Source organism: Pelobates fuscus, chromosome 12, assembly GCF_036172605.1.
Source record: "Pelobates fuscus isolate aPelFus1 chromosome 12, aPelFus1.pri, whole genome shotgun sequence".
NCBI classification, from domain to species: Eukaryota; Metazoa; Chordata; class Amphibia; order Anura; family Pelobatidae; genus Pelobates; species Pelobates fuscus.
Genome location: NC_086328.1, coordinates 26,724,451 through 26,749,555, shown reverse-complemented (window position 1 = coordinate 26,749,555; position 25,105 = coordinate 26,724,451). Strand labels below are relative to the sequence as shown.

At 34.8% G+C, this 25,105-nt stretch overlaps 1 protein-coding gene across 1 annotated transcript in view; it reads right to left on the bottom strand.

Moving 5' to 3' along the window:
* Positions 1-24,420, bottom strand: part of CDH8 (cadherin 8) — a 314,476-nt gene extending 290,056 nt beyond the window's left edge. The window contains exons 1-2 of the mRNA XM_063438477.1: positions 24,014-24,420; positions 10,102-10,552 (exon numbers count right to left, since the gene is read on the bottom strand). Coding sequence (XP_063294547.1) covers positions 10,102-10,353 — 252 coding nt within the window. The 5' untranslated portion in view covers positions 10,354-10,552; positions 24,014-24,420. The remainder of the gene's footprint in view (positions 1-10,101; positions 10,553-24,013) is intronic.
* Between the last annotated feature and the right edge of the window lie 685 nt (positions 24,421-25,105).

Sequence of the window (25,105 nt, the reverse complement as noted above, 5' to 3'; positions counted from 1 at the left end):
AGATTTACTTCCATATTATTATATGCATATGCAAAATAATTCACAACCAGTTTGTGAATAATAAAAACAGTGTATACTATAAAAGACCTAATCAAAGAAAGGTAAACAAAACCATGAATTGAGCTTGTATAAACTAAATGAACAGGAAGTAATGTATGATTGCAGAAGGTCATTACAAAAATGGTATGTTTAGAAAAGATACATTTATCACAATATGTGTTTGAGCGTGCATTCGGGCTTCTCAAAAGACTTGGAAATAGTTATACTATCTCTATGACCTTCACAAGAGTCTAACGTTTTTCTTATTTTTAAATGATGTGAAATTCCTCTTTAGTTTAATGTATGCAAAGGATCACATTAATTTAATATAAGACGTGAGTGGAGCATAGGTTCTTGAAAGTGTAAGTCATAAAGTTTGTCTATGCCACTATTTTTTAAGATGTGGTCTACTGTTGAACACCTGCTAGTCATAGGGGTTCCAGAGCAATGGGTAGTACTTTTTGGTAGAATGTTGTTCCGGGTGGGACTGCTACTGACCCAGAGAATTATCAATGTTAATTAATTAATTTTCAAGATAACATTCCTCAAAATGTAGATAATCAGAGATAATATAACAAAATGTATGTAGACATATGACATCGTTATGGATATTGATATGGTTAATTACAAACAAAAACTAAAAGGTAACATATAACTCTAACAATTAAACCACTTTATTTTATGACCAAACAGATGTAGCTAAAAGAATGTCTCTAGACATTTCGACCAGCCTTAGGGTCAATCACATGCTATTTCTGAACAAGTAAAAGTGGGTCAAATATCCTGAAGCAGTATATATTTATATGTGAAGAAAACTCAATGGTTAAAAGGCAGATGGTAAATTCAAACCGTGGTTTGCTTTTAGCATCGGAACGATAGATTTAAAAGCCTAAACACACAGGAAACACAATATTACACAGAGTTAGCTGAAAATAAAAATACATTCTGCTTGGGTTCCAATTTTTACAAGTAATCGGAAATAAGAAAAGGCAATCCAAAAAGGGAAATAGTCTATTTAGCAATAGGTCACACACTAAGCAATGGTTTAAGTGGCCACAACAAACTGCTCTAGAGAGTTTGGTTTTATATTTATTAATAAAGCTGACACATCAGAATTAGTGTAGATCTAACGTTAATATTTTCTCTTAATGGATAGATTCATTGCATGCTGAATTATTTGTCTTATCACTAAATCTGAATATTTTTTTATGGTCAAATCAACTGAGCTCCAAATCTAGTACCAGAGGCATGTCTAGGATATTTGTCAATTGGGACAAAAAAAATTTATAGTGTGTTTCCACAAGTTTCCTAATTTACGTGCTAATACGTGGTCTTAGATTGTATGTGGAGAAAAGGATCATTGCAGAGGATCTTCAAGTTTCTCTGCTTGGTCTATCAGGGATGCTCCAGTTATATACCCTCCTCATTTCCGTCACTCACACTGCCGCTCGGAGCCTTGAGCTACCCTGATAGACTAGACAGAGAAGACACAAAGAAGCTCTGCTGTAGTCCTACTCTACACATTACAAAGTGTGACAGGTCCTTTTGCCCTGCCAACTTGTCACCCCTCTTCAGCCTGCCCCTGTCAACTTTCCATTTGTTCTCTACTATCTAGTATTCAGGATTTTAATAGCAGATTTGAATCAGCGATATCCTATAACAGTCTCTTCATGGAGTTAATCGGTTTGTATAAAGCTGAAAGCCACCTTGAATGTGGACTGTAATATAGGAAGTTACTATAGCATATTTCCTGAAGTGGTATGTGTAGTCAAGTTAGTGAGTATTCTTGGATCTATCTGTATAATATTTACTGGTAGTGTCTACCTTTTATCATCCTAACTGTTGCTTTATCATAGCTTAGTTTCAAGGTTGCTTTGTCATCTAGGATTGGTTTCCGGTCACCAAGCTAAACTACAAAGTGCTTTGGGGGATAGGAGTAACCAAAAACACTCATCCAGATGAGAGGTCCCCAGAAGACCTGGATGCAGTAGATTCAATTGTGGCAGTCACGCCACAGTTTACTATTCAAAAGTCAAAGTGTGGTCCCGATAAGTGGATGCTCTGTACAGGTTAAAATAAATATATTGCATTCTCCAACCAGAAAAAGCAGCTAGATTGTCCTCTGATAACTACTCTCTCTACAGAGAGACAGCATCAAAGTGGTTTGACTTTAGATTGCCTTCTACTGCTACATTTTAAGGCACATTGATCTCCTTTATGATGTATTATGTTTTTCCTCTTTGTTTTTTTTTTATTGTCTAATATATGGCTTTACTAGCTTTTCCTACCTAATCCATACTAGGCAGGTATTTATTGTATATAGTATATAACCATCTTTATTATGTTATATAGACTAGTATGTCATATTGATTTGTCTGTATTTTGTTTTTTTATAAAAACCTAACAAGAAAACATGATTTATTTACTAACGACTGGCTATTACATGAGACAAAGTAGTCCCTAATTTGTCACATGTATATGCTCAGTTTAATTAGAGCTGATATGATTAATCAGCTTTTTATTGGCTCCCAATAAGCCTCCATCGATTCCGATTCACTAAATTACTGTTGTTAAAGGCTTGGCGAGGGCTGATACATATTGGTTTGATTATTGAAACTGAAAACTACCCTTTACATTGAAAACATCAGATTAAGTAATTTAATTCCATTTATCATCTACATGATTCTTGATACATTACCCCATCAGATTTAACAAATAAAAGCTCTTGGTGAATGTTTTAGTTTTTGTTTTTTACCAATTACCCTCTAAGGTGTACTTGGCAGGCACACAGTTTAACCCCTTAAGGACACATGACATGTGTGACATGTCATGATTCCCTTTTATTCCAGAAGTTTGGTCCTTAAGGGGTTAAAAAAACTATGGTGGTCAATATGACTCTTACATTAGTATAATGGAGGTTTAAACCTTCCTCATGCCCTCACCCACCATACATGTCTAGCATGCCAATGGCTGATCACTGTCATTAAGACTATTGTCAGGGCAGATTTTGCTACTTAGTCACTAATAACATACGTGGGGGACCTAATACAGGTCCCCCACTGCACCAGTCAAAGTCAGCAGGTGAGGACAAAATGGGCATAAAGGTGCTGGCCATTAATAAAATAAAGGGAATGCCTGGCAGGCAAGTTGCCAGTATGTACTACAAATATGTTTAGGATCTGCCCATAAACAGAGGTTTTCAAAAGAAATAGTTAATATTAATAGCAACTCAGGAAAACAGTGCCATTGGTTGGTGGACTCTAACATAAGTTTCTAAATCTAGTGACATATTTTCGAGCAATCTCAATCAGATGCTTCTATTTATTGATTGATTCATTCTTTAGCGCACGCGTGTGTGTGTGTATGTGTGGTGTGTGCGTATGTCAGTACGTTTTGTTTCCCTGTCTGGATCAATATAATAAAGATGTTAGTGATGTGTATGAAAAGTGGTAGGTGAGAATATGTATGCTATTATCGGATGTGTTGTGTAATTTCTTTATCTCTGTGGGTCACTTTTATTTTCTGCAAATGCCATTAATCTTGCAAGAATAAAATTGCAAACATTCCTTTTTTCTTCAAGCTAGATAGCCACATAGATTTAACTGCTTCTAATATATTATGTAACCATGCACCACATCTTAAATCCCTATTATCCAACATACCAGTGGTATAAGTAAAAATCATTATCATACATTGAAAAATGCTCCCTGTGGTTTCTTGGCTTTATGAAAGGGATTAAGGAGGCAATAGGATGCAGGGTTATTAAACAGAGAAGGGAGAAAGGAGATGGTAAGAGTCAGAACAGAACAGAATAGGGGACAATGCTTTACTTCCCTCAGTCCTAAGATACAAAAGGCTACTTTTGTAACTTCAGCCAAGACTTGATATAGATCAGAGTCTCGAGAGCAAAACCAGGTCCTCTTGTTTTTATATAGGTTGCCAAAAAAAAAAAATCAGTGTATTAGAATAGCAACTGAGTACGGAACTCTACGTTTTGATTGACTGCTTGTAGAAAGAAATTTTGGAAGTTAGTTTAAATCAGTAGCGTTATCTGAGAATTTTAATTTTCCCAGATACCTCCTGGGGAGTGATAATGGACAAAACAGTTGGTGCCAGCAGATAAAAGCTCCCCCCCCCCTAAAAAAAAAAAAAGATATATTTTTATAGTCTTGCAATCACTTGTTAAGCCCTTGGATTCCAGCTTGAACCTAGAGATTTCACTGACAATTGATGATGCTGAAATACATTTATTACTTTAAGATGACCATAGCTGTTATCAATGCTTACCGGATGAGTGAAACAACAATAATTAGTTCATTAATTGAAAATGCACATTAATAGGTATATTTGTTAATGATGTTTGTCAATTAAGTTAAACAAACACTCCAAACACCATATTCAGTGAGCGTACTGTAGTGGTAATGGTGCAAAAAGTTCCCTGGAGTCCCTCCATTCTAAGCAGTAAACCATTTTAGAATGTTTTGACTTCATACCTGGGATGTGCTGTGGGCCATTTCCTGTCTCCCCTACAGCTGATAGGGAGCTGGAAGATTCTGCTAGCTCTCCAGTATTAATTTCTGCAGTGTAGAGCTAGCTCATTGGCTGAGTGTCAGTTGATTGCTCTCAGCCAATGAGGTAAGTCATACTCTAATGGGCCCAGTTCAAACAGCTGTAGTGGTGGCAGAGAAGAGCTACTAGCATACCCCAGGTAAGTAGTCAAATCATTATAAAATGGTTTAACTACTTATATTGGCATGTGCCAGGGCAGTCTTGGCACCATAACCACCACAGCCCATTGTGCTTCTTTAACCCCTTAAGGACCAAACTTCTGGAATAAAATGGAATAATGACGTGTCACACACGTCATGTGTCCTTAAGGGGTTAAGGGATATTATTAAATAAATAACATTCTTCAGATAACTATAATTGGTAACCGAAAATAGTATTAAGAAGAAAAATATATATAAATATATAAGTTTTAATGACAAATGCAATGAAGACATTGAAATATAAAGGAACAACATATGCGAACGGCAGCAAATTAAGTGATTAAATCATAAAAACAAAGAGTCTGGTACGGGCAAATCAGACAATTTAGTGATAGAACTCTCCAGGTGATATAAGCAGATAACATCGGTGTCATAAGTCATAAAACTTTCATTTTTATCCCACATCGAAACATAAGGCTAGCAATTGTGCATACATTGTATACCCATAATAACTTTCTCCATATCTGTCCATATCATTCGGCAAGGGCAATTTCTTGGTGCACCATGATCTCATTATCCCCAATATTAATACATTTAGACATATCACTAGACATTTCTTCATACATTTTAGTGGTATCTAACCGGGTAATCACTTCTGAGATAGTAGGTGGTTTAATAGATTTCCAAGCAGCTGCAATCCCCCTTACACACTGGGAATGTCATAGAAAATTGTTAATGAGATGGTATCTCAGCCCGAGTAGACCAGCAAGTTTTATTCATCATCATTACCAAACGGTTGGCGTTGTCAGGTTTCTGCGTGCAGAATATTGCATATATTTTGGTCTTGCTCAGATAGATCAAATTATTGGATGGAAGTGAAGAATTTAATATGGAAAGCTATGACGATAAATCTTCTCCTTAAACCAGAATATTTCTTACTAGTATTGCATAGTCTTTTAGCAGCTAAAAGGCAGATTACGGCTGATTGGAAATATATTTATTTATAACAACGCAAGATGATGTGAAAGTGTTTAAATCAATTTAAAGGTTTGGCAGTTATCAAACGTAGAATAAAATCTTTTAGATATATCACCTTGAAACTAATTTGGATAATCTAAAAATACTTCTATCTGCAGATTACCTTCTGACATTTAAAACTCAAAACAAGGGGAGCAGGGAATATTGCTTTTGATTGAGACAAGACATTTATGCATTTCTGTTTGCTGTAGAACCAGACAGAACTGGTCCTTGGGAGAAATAACCTAGCTCACTTAATTTGGATCCCAAATCCAAGCCTGGGAGGTATTCGTATTTAATCGTTTATTTATTAAGCAGCCCTTGCCACTGTGACCTTGTCCCTATTAGTGTTTGCAGTTTTTGAAATGCTATCAATTTATTTTTCAAGCAGTTGTTTACTGTGCTGGAAATATAATTTCACATTCAAGCAGTTAAACAAAAAAATATGATTAAGCTCATAATTATAACTCAAGTATATCAGGTAACAGGGCTACGATTGCCCGGTTTAACACCCTTCAATCAATGTTCTGTGTATATTTTTATAAGTTTGGTGATTTAAAGTGATACACACAGCAGGGAATATGTTAAAATTAGTGTTTCATCCATTATTCAACTTATTTAAAATTACTGCATGGATACCCTTTCTAAAAGTGTGTATTTATCAAGGTAAAATATCTGAAAGAAAGCCATCTTGGAATGATATACATCTAAATGAGCCCCAAATTTCACACGTAACTGATACCCATTCTGTTAACACATGGATATCTGTATCCTAGTGCTCACATTTGACTGAATACCATCCCGTAATGGACCAAAAGCACCACAATTTTACCTATCTTGTCTAACATATATCAAGCTGCAAACTTAATTTTGTTTCATCCCACTAGAATATATCTTTAATTTTCTTTGTTCCATGCACAAGACCCAAATGGAGATGTACACTTTATTGCTCCAGAAGAACAACTGTTCCCTGGAAACTCAGCATGTTATGCGACTTTTTTCATGGAAATGGAGAAAAACTAAAATATTGGATATTGTCAATTATGAAAGAGAAAAATGCAAATCTATGCAGAGATGGGCTAAACATAGAGGCAGTGGCAGAACTACCATCGGTGCAGGGACTCTAGCTGCACCAGGCCCAGCATTCTTGGGTTGGGCCCATTGGATAGCCCATGCACTTAGGGCCACCTGATGGGTATTGCTGAACAGCGCAATCAGGCTGCTGTAATATAGGCAGTCTGGGAGGAAGTGAGAATCGTTCACTTCCCTTCAGCTGCATACATAGTGCCGTAGAGAAGGGAGAAAGAGGAAGCACTACAGGAAAGGGAGAGCAAGGAGTAATCCGCACACTCAGTCTCAGCTGGTAGCAGGATTCAGCCACCCTCATGCACATAAAATGTATGTTAACAGGAGGGTGGCTGAAAATATAACAATTATGACATGTGTGTATCTGTGCATGTATGTGTCAATGTGTGAGTTGTATGTGTCAGTGTTCTTATATGTGTGTATCTGTTTGACAGTGTATGTATCTGTGTTTCAGTGTGTGTATCTGTGTCAGTGTGTGTATGTCAGTGAGTCTATATATAATTATGTGTGTCTATATATATATCTATATGTCTGTTTGAGTGTGTGTGTATGTGTCAGTTTGAATATATGTATGCATGTCAGTGTGTGTACAAATGTATGTGTCAATGTGTGAGTGTGTGTTAGTGTGTATTTATGCATGTGTCAGTGTATGAGTATTTATGTGTCAATGTTTCTATGTGTGTGCCAATGTGTTTATATGTATGTATATGTGTATCAGTGTGTGTCTGAGGGTGTGTATGCATCAGTGTCCATCTATTTGTGCGTGTGTGTCAATGTGTCAGTGTGTGTATCTGTGTGTCAATGTGTATGTGTATCTGTTTAAATATGTATGCATGTGTCAGTGTTTGTATCTGTGTGTGTGTCAATGTGTATGGATATCTGTGAAAATATATGTGTATGTATGTGGCGGTGTATGTGTATATGCACATACATCCTAGTAATCAAACACTACATACAACACACCCGTGCAATTACAGAAACAGTGCTCCCTGCATGTCCTGCCCTCAGTGGACCAATGTGAGTGATGGGTGGGCAGGCAGCATTTTGTGTATTTTCATCAAGCATCCCTTTACCTCCCTCCCACCAGGATTCTGATTCTTAGGATAGCGGAGTTGGGAGGTATGACAATCCCTAGATATAAAATGTGAAAATACAAAGAGTAATACTGTTTAAATATTTAAATTTGATATAGCCTATATTAGTAATGTGCTGCGGAATAAGTTGGGGCTATATATATGCCAGCATACAATTCACAACTGTCTTCTTTTAATTTCAGCATGAAAATGTATTTCAGGAAGCAGCTGCTACTTGAAATGTTGGTGACAGTTAACAATGGTATTTCTTTAGTAAGCAATTTCTATTTGAGGGATAAAACTTTTAAGACGAAAACAGATTGTCTGCCCCAAAAAAGTACTTTGTGTTAAAGAGAGACAATTACTTGCTACAATGGCAAACAGTCTTTTGTCTAAGTTTATTTCAAATGTTCACTTTAAAAGCAACTGTAGTAGATTAAACCTTTTTTGTGTATAATTATCGAACAGCATGATATATTCCAAGAACAAACTAAGCTTATATTATTGTAACACACAACGAGTTCTGTAGGTTCTGTGACTTGTCTACAGGTGCACTAATGATCTAGTGTGAACAATCATGAACATCTTACTATATCACAGAATATGATTGTCTTGTTTTGTGTAAAAATCACTGGATGCCTTAATTTTAACTTAGATCTTTTTTTTTTCATCTTGTTCGTTGCATCATTAAATTCCTCAGAATTAATGCCTCCTTCGGAGTTTATACAGTGTGAGGTTTGCACTGACTGCAAGACTGCAACAAACAATATATAGAATAACTAGATTTTACTACAAGGGTCTAATTATCTACATTCATATTTTAGTGTGTTTTTTTATTTGCAACAATATTTTTATATTGTGTGGCCTCCGTTAGTAAACATCAGATATAACGGAACATCAATATATGCTAAAACATAGAATTTCTAAAATAAATTAATTTTTTATGCTTTTATGCTTAATGTATTTCTATCACCCATTTCTGTATTAGACACCTAGACGTTTTATATGCTTTCATACTGTGAAGTTCTATTTAATAAATCAATCTAATGGCTCAGACTTGGCCTAGTAATATATAGTGATTGCATTCTTTTTGAAGGGAGTAAAACATGTATCTATGTAAAATGTGAGATCTCCTTTCTATCCTTTGAAACGGCAATGCTGATATATATTTTAGTGTGTGATCAAAGCTTAATACTTTAAATGTTTGGTCAATTTTATTTCTATACAAAAAATAATTTGTAAATGTAGCAAATTGCTGTAATTACCAAAGTGGATGCAAATTGGTCTGCATACAACATTCTAGACCGGTCAGAATAAGATTCACTTAATGGTCCAACACAAACGTGAACTTTGGTCATCTTTACGAGAAACATTAGTTAGCCCATTAGGTGTTGAGGTAATAATCAAAGTTCACGAATATGCTGATTTCACAATCTGAGATAACATGTAAGCTAAAAGCACTTAGGAAATGCCATCCAGTTACTCCATACATTATTGAATGAAGTTGATTATTTAAAGGGACCATATATCATTATGAAGGCATGACTGATCCTAATATTTCATCAGGGATAACATTTCTAGGCTATGAAGTCTAGCAGTTATGAATATATTTAATTCTGATAGCCTTATAGAGTCTATTTCTGGTGCATGCATACTATCTTGTAATATCTATCAGAAATCTGTTACTGGGAACGTCAAATCTTGAGTGGTTAATGAAAGTTTATAGAAGACTGGGATAGTATTATTTTCCTTTAATTCTTGCTGCAGAATTTTGTACAATTTATAATATAGTTATTCTAAAGTTAGGTTTAGGAATTAAAGTTAGAGCTAGGGCTGGTTTTAGATTTGGGGACAGGATTAGCTCAGCTGATTAGCCCCAAGAGGGGAGAACAAGCATCGGGATTGGCTTATTTAGACCATAACTTGTTGTTTGGCATAGATAACAGTGTTTGTAAGAACAGTCCAATGCAAAATAAGCCTGCATAAATATAGCATGGAGATCTGAAGTGATAATTCTGTCTGTGATTATTTTTTTTTATTTTACATTGTCAATAAAGGCAAACTAATAAAGAGAATGGAGGCAGATTTACACACCAAACAGTCATAATATAACATGCCATAATTGCAAACAATCACACAAATCAGATAATGTAATTCAATGAGAAGTTAAAACATACCCGTCCAACAAGTATTGGTTCTGGTCCAGAAAATTCTTCCAGCACGAACATTTGATTCCACACCCATCCCCTTTTGGAGCGGTTTAATACTTTCTGCTGATCACTGACTCCATTAAGTTCCATTGGTGCATGAGTTGACAGTACAAAGGTATCGTTCTTTGGAGCCATATAAATATGAGGAAGAACAGTAATCCATAATAAGATTAATGGAGTCCAGACATCCACAAACATTTCCCCTAGTCTTTCTGGCATTGTAACACAAGTGAAAGGGAGCACGGACAACAAAATACGATTGTTCTAGTTACATCCAGATTTTATCCATCCAATTCATCATCCAGAGAGGGATATTTACTTGCAGCTGATCTGTGAGTTTATAGCTCAATAAACATAAACACAAATAGTTCATATTTGAAGGACATGATGAGTTTGGAATTCTTTTCATTGATGATTCCTATAAAAAAAAAAAAGAGCAGTGAATGATCCATAATACAAGATATTCTACTAAAATGAAACACATTATATGAAAATCAGAAAGAAGAGAATGTTAACACTTCTGTCCCCAGATTTTACATTAAAATAGTAAAAGCAGCCTTTGCGTTGCAATCTTTTATATTGTACATGTGTGAATTAAGGATTGCTTGGACTCCAGTTCACTTTCTCTGGTTATATTCATTTTTCTAAAGTCTGTAACTTGCTTGTGCAAGACCTCTTGAGGTGGTCATAGAAAAGTACTTGGAGGGGCCTGAGCACTTTATATTGTAGGCATGCAAATATTATAGGGGACAAGGCACAGTCTCAAAAGTGACTGTCAATCAATTTCACAAGATTAATGTTTGATAAACCATGTTCAACTATGGCATATCTTGTTCATGAGTATTACGGTCTGTTATTATGAAATTGTCCAAGATTGTGAGTAAAAGAAGATTTATATTATATAAACTTTAGGTTGTTTTGTTGCATTTGATCCAGCTGTTAATTTCTGCATGCCATTGGCTAGTTCTTATATGTGTCAACAAGAGTAAAGTCCAAAACAAAAAGAGAACCTTGAAGAATGATATGTTGTCCCAGTCATAAAAGTTGAGTGAGCAACAACTGTTTGGTCTAAAACCAATATTTCACTAATAATTTGCAAAGATCCCCAATAGTTACATCACCACAGAGAGCAAGGTGGCTATGGGGAGAGGGAAAGATGAGTTTTACTTACCTAAACTTGTCCATCATGGCTGCCGCCATTGTCTTGACTCTTTAGCTGCCAGGAGCCAACATCACTGCAGGACTCTTGCGCATGTGCAAGAGTACAGCATTGATGCCTATGGAGGATCCTATGAGTGGGGTCCTCCTTAGAAAGAGCTAATCAGTGGTGATGGCTGGGGGAAATTATACAGTATAAAAGCGATAGCTCTGCCTACTGTCAAGGTGTGTTACATGGAGGGAAAATAATGAGACAAGGTAGTCCCTACTTTGTCTCTTTATATAATTTGACAGGGTTGTAATTTCAGTGGAATCCCAACACAGTCAATATGAGTATGTCATAAAGATGATATCGTTAGTAAATATTATTTTTGCGGGTGCCTGGGGCGACCTTTCTAGATCATTCTAACCTGAGTAGCCATTTCAGCTAAGCCGGATGTATTCTGTACCAAGTCTGTATTCTGCAGGTAAATGTGACACAGGCAACAAAGCAAATGAAGTCTGATGCTTCACTGTCGCTAAACACAGCATTTGTTTGTTAATCAAGGATTATAGATTAGTCAACTGAACTGGTTATTTTCTATCCAATGACTGGTCATTACTGCAAATGTGGTATTTGCCTTGTAACTATAGTTTAGGACACTGATGGAATATCTTCATATTGACTGGGCTTCATTGGGATTTTAGTACACACCTGCAACTTCAAGGTTTGCTTTTCCAATTTTATTGCAGATAAATACTGTGCTGATAAATACTGAGTGCTACAGGGTTACGTGAGACAAGTGGTACCCCATGCAATTGCATTCATAAATATATTAAAATTTCAAACTGGGACTGAGCTAAAATGCTCAGAGCCTACGTACGTAGCCTTCTATTTTCTATAGTGACTAATCCAAATTTAGATTTTTTTTTCCAGATTACTCCAGGAATTCATTGCTTAATTCCTTTATAATGGACCCTACATTGCAGTCAAATTTAGTGAAGATTTCACGAAAATATTTTTATGGCTACAAGTACTATACTAAACCAAAAAAGGACATCTTTACTATTGATTTCATATAGTTTCTCATGGTAGAACTAATCATAGAGAGTTGCAGAGCTATCAAGATATATATATGTGTTTGTGTGTGTATATATAATACAATGTTAAACAAAAATCTTCACACCAGTCAAGCCATAAGACTTGCTTATACCACAGAAATCCCAAATTTGCAGTGATGTTACTACTGCTGTTAATGCAAATCATCATCATGAGGTTGGTTACTGGCTGGCTAGTGAGGCTTGGCAGTGCTTGGGAAGCAAAAAAGTTATGGTGGGGAAAAAATTGTGATTGAAAACCCCTTCCACCTGAAACGTCTGTGGATAGTGAATAAAATGTTAAACAAAAATCTGCACACCAGTTAAGCCATAAGACTTGCTTTTCACAGAAATCACAAATCTGCAGTGATGGTACTACTGCAAAGGATTCTGGGTGGGCATAGGCAAATTAGTTTAACAAAGAATCACACTTTTGCCTCATTCCATTTTAAACATAGATTCCTTTGAGTCTGTGTTTGCTGTATACAACAGCTTTCAACACACAACTTAGGGAAATATGCAAAGCCAGCGAACCATTCATGGACAGCTGTTTCATTGTTAATGCAAATCATCAGCATGAGGTTGGTTACCGGTTTGCTTATTGAGGCTTGGTAGTGCTTAGGACTCATATATATATATATATTCCTGAAATTATGGATTTTTAATTTCATTAAAACTCAATTTAAAGTATATCATTCTCAAAAATCAACAAGCCTGTTGTCAGAGCAGTGGGACCCTGCAGTCATATTAGAACTCTTTGAAATGATTTCCATTAATTAAAGCTATCATGTGCTGTCAGTATATTCTATAGGAGCTTATTTCCTGTACACCAGAAAGTAAGCTAAATCGAGTGGCTAAATTCTGGACATTGGGGTGCAAGCATGGATATTTGTGTAGGTGGATTTGGGGTATTACATCTCTTAACAATATTCTGCAGTCGACAACATAGGCAAAATACCATTGCAACATTTTTTTATGTCTATTATGTGTATATTTAATATTAGTTGAATATTATAAGGAATTTAAAGGAGATTTTTTGGACTTTATCTTGGGCAAAGTCCAAAACAGCAGGCCAGAGATTAATTAATTGAAGCTTCCATTAGTAGGATGATTACATACAAATCAATACAAATATACTTTTAAAATCTAACATCTTGGCTCTCTTCCATTTTGCAGCTGTTCTCGCCCTGTATGCTGCTTCTGACCTCACCCAGATACTAGATAGGCTTGTATACATTACTCAAGACATAATGTTTCCTTCAACATCATAGAGGAATGAACTACAGTCTTAACTGTGTAGTTTTTAATATTAGTGACATTATCTTTACTCACTGCAGCTAGTGGCAACTGGTGTATTATCAAGATGGTGTGACAGTAGACTCGACCCCTGGGGTTTGACTCTACCTACTTAACCCCATGTATTAAACCCATGTCCCAGTAAGACAATACCACAAGAGATAGATGTATTTTGGAAACAACAAAAACTTGAGTACGGTCCTTCACCCTGTAATGCTATTATCCAATGGCCGACCCAAGACAACATGCAAGCCTATATTTTAGGGGATATATATATATATATATTTTTTTTTTATTTCTTGCCACTCCTGGTTGGTATGTTTATTCCTCATTCTTGGGTCCTCTACCAGAGGCCTGGGAGTTTGAGGGTTCTGCGCAATATCTTAGCTGTTCCTAGAACTGCACTCTTCTGGACAGTGATCTCAGATGTCCCACCTGGAATCTGTTGAAGCCACTCCCTCAACTTGGGAGTCACACCTGGAGAAATTCAACACATGACCAATCAAGGTGAAGCAAGAGATCTGAAGAGGTTGGAAAGGTAAAAGAAGAGAAAATAGGAATAATTCTGAGGAAGAAGGAGATTCCCTGCAAAATTATTCTCTAATTTCCCTATCTGTCATGAGTATACCTGAACTGATTTTTTTAGGTCTCCAGAATTATGTTGAATTTCCTGAAGGCTATGGTTCTGTGGGCACATACATGGTTTGAGCAAACAGTACCTACACATTTAAGATCATAGCATAGAATTTCATGCTTCAAATAAAACTGTTGTCTGTAGTGCTACCTGCAATCAAGATCTAGAACTTGGACACCATAAAGAACAAAGAAGAAGTATATTGAGATGGTGTTTCAGGACAGAATTCATAGTTCAACTGATCTAATCTCAGCTTAGATTTGATTTAATGATTTTGGAGTCAAGTGTCTGATTCTATGCATTCTTTCTAAAATTCTAATAGTTTATTTTGATGACTGAGCATTATAGCTCACCGATACCAAGTATGCTAAGGAAAGCCATCACTAATCTGAAACACTTTTTGATATAAGAAATGGTACATCTAACACTTCAGGTAACAAATATTGTAAATAGCTTACTTTCAGAAAATTATAGGACTTTAGTCCAAGATACATTCACAAATTACAGGAAGAAACTGCATTGGGGTTCTTTCAGGTAACCACTGACCGAGTATTGTAATTTTCAGCCTAAAAATAAATTATAAGAATACAGTTGTCACAATTCTATAAAATTATGTAGAGTCGACTTATCACAGATAAAGAGTCTAAAAACAGAGTTTTATAATGCTAACATAGAGAATAACAAATGATTAAGGGAAATTTTCTGGAATTACTGGCTTTTATAAATCAAGCCCATGTTAATTATAGTATGCAATTTTCTGTGGAACTTATTTATTGTCTCCGACATGAAAACATGTTGTAGTCAACCAAAACTATCAATTTCCTAAATGATGTTTAAGATTTATATAACAGCAAATATGAAAAAATATGTTCTGCCAGTACTTTAAAGGCTCTAATGAAATTTGATAATTATTACATGATACTCCCAGAGATTTACTTTAAAAGTGAACCATCTTCTCTGGAAATTATACCATTGAACAAAACATTGAAAATCAACTGTAAAACTGTAACTCGTGTTAATCTGTTTTTTTAAGTGATTCTTCATTTTATTTTAAGTTTTAAAAGCTTTAGTGAAGACCTCACTCACAATCCAGTCCACTCTAGGCAGGACACCCTTCCCATTAAAGAAGGGGAAACAGAAACATGTTCCGTCTAACATGTGGTGCGCAAATTTAAAATGGGAGGAGTTACCATTGCGATGCACCAGTTGGATCCACTAGTTTTCATTGTGACTGACCACCTTAAAGTACTTTAGTCCATTTTTTACAAGATAACACTGATTATTTTTTCCATTTCTTTTATTCCTCATCCTGTCAATGTGCTTTTTTATGCTGATTGAGAGGGACAAAGGTTATTTTTTTTTTAAATAATGACTGACAGGGAGCCAAAATGGAGGTGCACCATTCCGGGACAGAAGTAAATATAGCAGTGTGAATTTTAAAGTTTAAGTTTTTTATTTTTCCGAACTTACAAATGTATGTTTACTTAATGTAAGGAACAAGAAAACATAATATTTAAAATCCTCGATAGTGAAGGAACCCCTTTAATTATCATGCTTTATGGGTTGGTAAAATTAGTAACTTCAAGTCTCCTGACATACTTATCTACGTTTGTAAGCAAAAGCTTCAAATTCATAGCCGAATCTTACATGTTTCAATAACTGACTGTACTGGTCATAAAATATCTTTGTGAGCTTGTTTTTTTTTTTTTTTAATGGTATCCATTCTCAACCATTATCAACTGTATGTATAATACCAATGAGGACATTGACAATAATTACAACAAACAAACAAACAAACCAACCAAATTTATGTTAAAACTGGGACACCAGTCTTATTAAGAGCTTGAAGTTTGGGAAGTGTGAGCATGCATATGTATATTTAATATATGTGTGTGTGTGTGTGTGTGTGTGTGTTTATATAAAATTTGCATAAGTATGTATATTTTCAACTGCTGAATTATTTTGTGCTTTTTTTTCAGTATAGCAATACTATTAATATTTCATGCTTGGTGCAAAATATAAAGTGAGAACAAGCTCCACAGTGAACATGCAAATCAACACTGGCAGAATGGTGGCAAATGAAAAGAAAAGAACACAAAAAATGAAAGATGTGATTAGGTTAATAAATCATTTACATACTGAGTAAATATTTCAAGGGGGAAATCTGGTATCCTAAAATTAAAAACTTAGCAGTGGAACACTTTGCATGTTCAACGATAGATTATATTGCTTGACAAGTATGCAATGTATGTTTTACTAAGGGGTTTCTTTGCAAAGAGGTTTGTTGAATTGCAAATTTAAGGACAAAGTTGCTCAATTTAGCTTATTTGTCCGATTGTGGGTTTCTTGGGGTTAAAAGGTGTATTTGTTTTGTGAATTTCTGTGTTTCCCAGAATAATTACTAACCTTCTAAAATCTCCAACATTGCCCACCACTTACAATAAAACTCAAATGGTAGAAAATATTTGGTTTTAAAGGATTCTGGGTATATAAAATGATTCTAAAATATTCCCTAAGTAGATTTTATTAGATTGTACCAGATTCTGGGAACAAAATGTATCAAATTATAGTTGGGGTGTAGAATTTATTTAACCCCTTAAGGACACATGACATGTGTGGGATGTCGTGATTCCCTTTTATTCCAGAAGTTTGGTCCTTAAGGGGTTAATTAGTATGTACTAGATTTATTATCATTGTAATTATGTTGATAAAGCACCCATATATTCAATAGTGTTGAATAAATTGAGTAAAACAAGCAATAAGGACATACAAGCAAAACTCTCAATGTCAAAGGGGGAAAGCTATTCAGTTACCCGAGTTAAGTTTATCTCTTGTAACTGAATTCAGTTTAGAATCCGGAGGTAGAATCCGAATTATAATGAGTTACAATAGAATCAAGATGTAACATGTATTGAATCCAAACATAAATCATCAATTACTGATTCTAGAAATCTGGCAGTAGAATGTCTGGAGTGAACTGAAAATGTAATTGTAAAATTAAGCTCAAAACAACCACAGCTGAATTGTAGGTTTTTCTTCCCCCTTTAACACTATGATTTTGGCCTCAATTCTGCAGTTTTGTGTTACATTCATAAAAATATGGTAATAGAGGTCTGTCATGCAATTTGGTCATCATTAAAGAATTAAGATATGAGAATACGAGATGCTCATTTTACTTGCAGAACAATATACTACATAATGTCTCTATTTCATACATTTTCAGAAGCACACAGATTTAGCAGAAACAGTGCAATGCTTAATATACAATTATAAGGTCCATGTGTATATGATATACAAATGGATATTTGCATGTGTGAAAATATCATTCTTGGGTCTGCTCACTAAACTGTATTTTGTGATGAGTTGGCAAAGAGATAACTAGCAGATATTTTGACCTAGATTACAAAAGATAGACACACTACAAGTTACTATTAAGAAAATACACTCCTATTTGATTATGTTGTGCTTAAGAAATAAATTATCTTCAACATTTTAGAGCCAGTTTAGGCAGCACTAACATCATAGCAATGCACCTCTACTTTAATGAGAGAGTGTGATGGTGTTGTCTTGACGATTAGAATGCAAAAGCTATTGATATCGATGTCCATTTTGACCTAGTCTTCCTTTAGAGAAAACTGCAACTTCATCTCTACATGCTGCGTTTATTAATAATTTGCACATTAAAAATCATTTTTGGAACAAAATATACCTAATTTTACGATTAATCATAATGAAAATCACTTAACAATTTGGAGGATTTATACTTTACACTAGACAGTCATTTATGATCAATTGACACATGACTTAAAAATCGTTTACCAAAAACTGCAGAGTTTAAGAAATGATTTTTTTTTTTTTCAAACTTGACGATTCATTGTCAGAATGCAATTCATTTCTGGAGACATCACAGCTGTTTTACTGACCAGATCTCTAGAGTTTCCCTGGGAATTCAAACTGTGCCTCTCCAGATACTGTTAAACGTCGACTCCCAGAATTCTCTTACAGGATATGGCAGACTGAGATATATGGAAGTTATACTCTAAAAATTACAGGAAGGGACTTCCGTTTAATACCTCGAGTGAAACTTTTTTTTAAGCACTCATTGATCCAGAAATTCCAAAGAAAAGAAAAAATACATAAAAATGAGTAGACGTCCCCAAATTCCATTCCTGCAATCTTCAACTTCAGTACATTCTTGCCATGTTTGGCAAGAAAGGCACGGAAACATTGCAAGCAATAGATTCAATTATTTTAGCATATTTTTGAATTTAGAAAATATAGCACAGTCAAGAATTCGAAATGTTATGGACTATGGGATGTATAATGCAGAAAATGTATTTCACTTATCCCTTACCAGTTCCCGCGTCTTCTACAAAAATGTTTGCAACACACCAATAATGGTACGTTTAAAGTTTGATAGCATTTTCAGAGGCAAAAGTATGTTTTATTATTTTTGTTACACTTCAGCCAGCTTAAATTTCATAAAATGATATTGCTTATAGAATAAAATCACTCCATGCAACTAGGGAATGGGCCAGACTGCTTTTTAGATTGCTGGTCATAAAACATTACAAAAAAAAACAACCATTTATACTGTTACTTTTACCTGCTGAACAAACAGCATGCTCTTCATTTTTTATTATTTTATAAATTTGTAAAATTACAATTTATGACCTCAATAAGTCTACTTAACTATGCAGGATTGTGGATTTCTCTGGTCTTAATATAGGTACATGCTTAAATCTGAATATCCAATTGTGATCTTAGGATCTTCTATAATTAAAGTAGATAAAGGATAGGGAATAATACTTTTAGAAGGATACAAAATCCTCTTGCCACATGAATATAATGTTCAGTGATCCTGTTGAATAAACCTGACCACTCAATTAATTCAGAGAAATGTGAAAGTATATAAAATATAGCCAATGTTTCATTGCATTGACGAGGAGAAATTCAATTTCTATTATAATTTATAGAGCCTGCATCCCAAAATAATACACATTCCAGAATAATGTAAAACATTCACTCCTCAAAGAATTTCCCAATGGAGCTAAAACTGTCCAACTTATCACCCCTTAGTACATCTTCAGGGAATGAATATTGATGCTATTTGCCAACATAGGGACCTTCCATTAAAGCAAAAATGACACCTTCATTATGAAAAGTATGTAGGTTAGCATTGAATTAGATAATACCATCTTAAGTAACAATGCTGGGTGATGGAATTGCTGAATATGTAGCAGTAACAAGAGCTCTGGCTCTTTCTCTGCATAGGGGGTACGTGAATTTAATTTACAACTATTCTGACATTTTTAAAGAAAAAATATATTCTTCGGAATGCTCTGGATTTCCAGTTAGATGCATTACTGAGAGATTTTTTTTGTTAAATATTTAGCGAGGAGCTGTGATACAGTATCTCATGGAGTCAAATATTCATCCCTGATCCTATGTGATGTGTCAAGCCTCTTTAATATGCATGAACTCTGTTAAAATGAAATGCATTTACATTTGAAGACTGCATTTATGGTGTATATGGTGGCATGAAATGAATTGCATCCACTGAGGACTTCATCATATGAAAGAGATAGATACCAGCTCATTGGCTCAGATCCTTTCTCTCTTATTATTCCCACACTGGTATTGGATTTTCTGCCAAATTAACCATCTTGTTGCTATACGGATAGAAAATACTGTCACTTTTGTATTATTATTTTTTTTGGGGGGGGGGGGTATTTTTTGTGATCATGATTTGATGGGTTATTCTTGTAGATTCTAACAATTTGAAAAGCAGATATGTCTAAAATCATTATTTGAGATATTTATAATGTCAAATAAAAGTAATTTTCAGATAAGTACATATATTTATTACAGCCAAGTATTTGATAAGTATGCATTACTCATCTAGAGTATTTTCCGGACTATGTTCGATAAATAGTTGAATTTATTAATGTTATCCCTAGAAGTGCAACCTCATCAGCACTGCAGTAAATATAATGAGTTGGGATTTTTTTTTTTTACTTTTATCACACCAGTAAATCTTTGTAATACACAGAACCAGCTGTTACAAAAATTGATCATGTACATTTAAAGCTCCAACTCCTACCAACCTTTGCAAAGTTCCAAATGGTGATCTTTAGCCAGAGCCACCTACAGAAACCCACTGAGCTCACTATTTTCTGCTGACATATAATTCCATCAAATTTGTATTTCAGTCCTTTATTCCAGGTTTTCAATTCCATCTTTGACAAACTTATGATGCAACTAATACTATGGTATTGCAGTGAGGAATGAAAAATGTAGACAATACGATTGTTTATTTCAATAGAGCTGGCCACTAACCAACATGGAAAATTGAAGTAATTTAGATGTACTACATCGTACGATAGGTCAGGTGAAAGAATTACTCTGTATTTTCTTTCTTCTCTTATTTACATCTAGACTTCCAGAAATCATATTTAAATCATATTTGAAAATACTGTATTGTTTTTGTTTGTTTTCTCTTAGTTTTTGAAGGTTTTTGTTCTGGCTTTTGCTACCCATGAAACCTAAAATATTGCAATCTGACTTTTTAAAATTTAGAAAGTAGACCAGTTTAGTAATGCTATCATACTTTATGACATATTTCCATTGGGCTTTTTTTTAATGCACTATTCCTATCATTTTGCTGTCATATGATTGACTATCATATCCTTGTTTGACCTCCGTTGTACTATTGCCCAAGGTCTAGAGTAGATCTTTGTATATTGCATTAGCCCAAGTAATAAATTAATCATAGACAGCTATGTTGACTCTATGCTATGAAATATTTTATTTATCGCTATATTATATGTTGTGGCTATTAGTAGCTTATGTCATTGTATATCTTCAAACTAGACCAACAATCAAGAAAAGGTGGATCACCCAAAATAAAAAAACATAAATAAGCAAAAATATGACCCAACTGACAGCAAAACCGTGTCAACAGTATTGGGAATTCAGTAACTATTTTGTGTGCTTTCTTTGGTAATGTAAAAAAAAAATAAAAAAAAACTTTTTAAGTTCTTAAGTCTACAGGTCTTGTAGTTGAGCAAACACAATGTCACTTGATGCATTTGTATCAGTATAAATCTGTTTAGAACCTCGGTCAGGTCATATCTCAAATTGCTATTCTTGTGACATTAGAAAAATGATACTGTGAGTTTGTAAAATCCAGACACTTTTTTATGTAATTTCCTTTAAATGTTTATTGTATTTAAAAAAAAAAAAATAATAACATTAGTTATAGAATGTCTGGTCTTTTGACATCTCAGAATATAATCTTCAGTAGCAGTTTAGTCATAGTACTGTGTGTTCCTTCAAATTCTGTGATGCTACAAGAGTGAAGTATTAGAATTCCAAACACTGATGTCTTTTTCATCCCTCTGGCGTTGAAAGGGTTCCAATGTTTATACCACTCAACATATAATCTTACCAGCGCCACTGTGGTCACTAAGCAGTAAGATATAGTGCTGCTAATGACTGATATCCTTTATGCCAACCATATATGGATTATATTGCCTACTATAATAGCCTGAATGGATGACCTTATGCCAAAAGGATGGCAAGTATTGTAAAATAAAAATACATCCATCAACCCTCTGGCACGCAAATGATATAAGACAAATCAACAATATTTCCCAGTTTCACTGGCCTTCAGCTCTGTGATACCTGCTGGCTGAATGTACTTAGCAATGCGAAAGCTCATTTCAAATATGACCTATTATGCTATATGATCTTGTATGACAGTCTGGTCCCTATTAGATATTTTTGCTTCCCTTTAAAAAAAAATGGTAAACAGTATGCGTGCTAAACAAATAAGCCTAGATTTTATCAATATTAGTCTTCAAGTGTGGGCAAACATTTAATTTTATAAAACAATACCATAAAACTATGATATTATCATCTAGTGAATCTCCTAGTAATTGTATTTTTTATTATTGTTTTAGAAATCATTTGATTTATAATTCTGGCAAGCGCCTATTTAAATAATTTTTAAAAAATTGCAAAACACCAGACTTTACACATTTACTTAATTAAGAATGGATGATATATATTTAGCCTTGTTTTTATTGCGATTCTACTGAGATAAGGAAAATATCTTGTTGAAGAAAAAAATGTGCTGTCATCTTATGATAATGCTCAACTTTTCTCATATCGCATCACATAAGTAAGTGTACACATGTAGTCATTGATTGCAGTTTTAATAATAATGTTTAGCCTGCATATAAAACTGCAAAAAATAAATAAAAAACACATATCGTGTCTACACAAGCCCCAACAGGTTTCGAACACACAAACAAAAAAACTATTTAACATTTTCCATATGTCATCTACCAATTTAGCATGCCTGTGCTCTCGTAGTGATAGAATAGATACCTGTTGGTATATTGCAACACCAAACAGCAATGGAAAAAAAAAAAAATCTGACAAGTGACATTTTATCCCCCCCCGTATTTTTATGCTTCATTGTAAAGAAGTATTTTATAAATGCATTACCCTTTAGCTTTCTTTACATAATTTAATCACATACTCATATGTGATATGAAAACCTGATTTGCATTGTGCGCACACATTCTAATGTATTACTTAACCCTTTGGCTGGCACGTGTCTGGAGGTATTGGGTACATCAGTGGAACCCATAAAAGAAAATAAATAAAGATGGTATACTTGAAGAATAACTGCAGTTAGTGATCTGGTATTAAATCCACAAGTTGAGATAAATAGTGTGTAGAAAGGCTTTTCTTTTTTTTTCCCTATTGTGATGGCAGTAAGGTTGCCTTGATGAATAATATAAGCTTAGGATATGCAATGTTGCATGATCTTTACTGATTAGATGTTGCTCTAAGGTACAGTGGGTATTAAGGTATGTGGATGGTATAATCTGGCCAACACCTGATTTATTTTAATCATGCAACTTACTGTCAGGGAAATAACTGGAGCAAGTTTAAATTGGTGCCATTCCAAAATAGTTCTGGAAGAAACCAACTTAATTCCTATGTTAAAAAAAAAGACAAAAATAACTATGAGCTCTGGATGTGTGCTGCAATCAGATGCCATCAGGACAGACCGATCACTAGTTTCCTCTTACAAAGTGGCTCTTGCAGTAGGTATAAATCTTACAGGTATTTTCTGTCAAGCTCATATACCCTGCAAAGCCAGCATTGCACCCGTCTGCTCCCACACTATGCATCCACATTGCACATTTTCTCATCAGACATTTACATATGTGGAATATTTTTGTCATTTTTTTTTTTTTTAAGTGATATTTATTCTCAGCACGAAAACTGCAATCCATTACAGTGTATGAATGCAGCCTGACATCTAACTGAAGATTGAGCAAAGGCAAGAGCTATATTTTACTGTAGAATAATATATAGAGCAAAGAAAATAGAAAGGATAAGGGCAGATCACCCACCTTGTACAGACCACCAAAACTCTCTCTCTCTTTTCTCTGATCCCATCAATAATGAATATGGAATCTTCACAAATAATGACATGATGTGAGATTCTACAGGGACAGTGGACAATTCTTGCTCTGATCAGCCATTAACCAAGATAACTATCAATGTGATTGGGGGGTTGGGGGAAGGGGCTGTGAATTTTTTTGTGTGTGTTTAGCCCCCTCTGTCCTCCCCCCATGCAAAGTTGCCCGTATTAGCCTATGAAGCATAAAGAATTTGAAGATTAATACTTACTGTGTTAGTGATCAGCCAGAGGTGTTCATCAGCAGCCCTCAGATAAGAAATGAATGGATGGATTTAGTTCACAGACAATATGATGTTACTCTGAATCAAAATATCCCTGGTGAATGGAAAGAAAGCCCTCACTCACTCAGTCAGTCAGTCACTGCGCTCTGCAACGCTTCATGCTGATAGAGAGACTGACACTTAGTAGATCCTTATGGCAGGATGCAAGCAGTTCTCAGCCCCCCTCTCTGTACATAGGAAACACTGTAGCATCTCCAAACCGAGCACAAGAAGAGAGAGAGAGAGAGATAGAGAGAGAGAGAGAGGGTAAAGCAACAGCAAAAATAGCCAGGGATATTCCCAGTAAATCCTTGAATTTTATCAGTGAGCTACTCCAATGTGCCTGACTGCTAAGAAAAAACACTGAAGGGATGTGTAAAAGTGATGTGAGTTCCTCCCCTAACAGTTCTTATTGGATTGCTTGTCCTGGAGGCTGGGCTGAGATTAGGATATTTTATTTTTTCCTCCTTATAGATTATTATGATTCAAGTGAAGCATTCAACTTTTTTTTTTGTTGTTGTCTCATATAACGTATTTATTATTATTATTATTATTTTATTATTATTATTATTATTATTGTTATTGTTGTGGAGTTGATTATACAAATGAATAAGGATTTATCATTTTTTTTTTCTCTTAAATCCAAAACAAGATGCATTCAAAAAAAAGGAAATCAGAATTGCATTAACCCTTTGAACACCAGAGGGGGATAATACACCCTGCTGAGTAAAATCCTACAGTCTGTTGAATGTTAAAATCTGTGTACCTTATTCAAAACATGTTTTTGGAATTCTTTTTTTTTTCTTTTTTTCTTTAACCTCTTAAAGTCCAGGGCTAAGCAAATGTCTTTACACCAAAAATACCTTTGGTCCCTAAAGGCTGATTTATTAACCTCGTCTTATCTTTCTTGCAGTCTATATTGATTGACAGGGAGAGTTTCCAATTCATTTTACATATTTATGTATAGGTCAAAGCTATAGAAAGCCTGCCCCTCCTTCCCATCCATATGCCCATGATTTAGAGATCAATTCAAAAGCCACA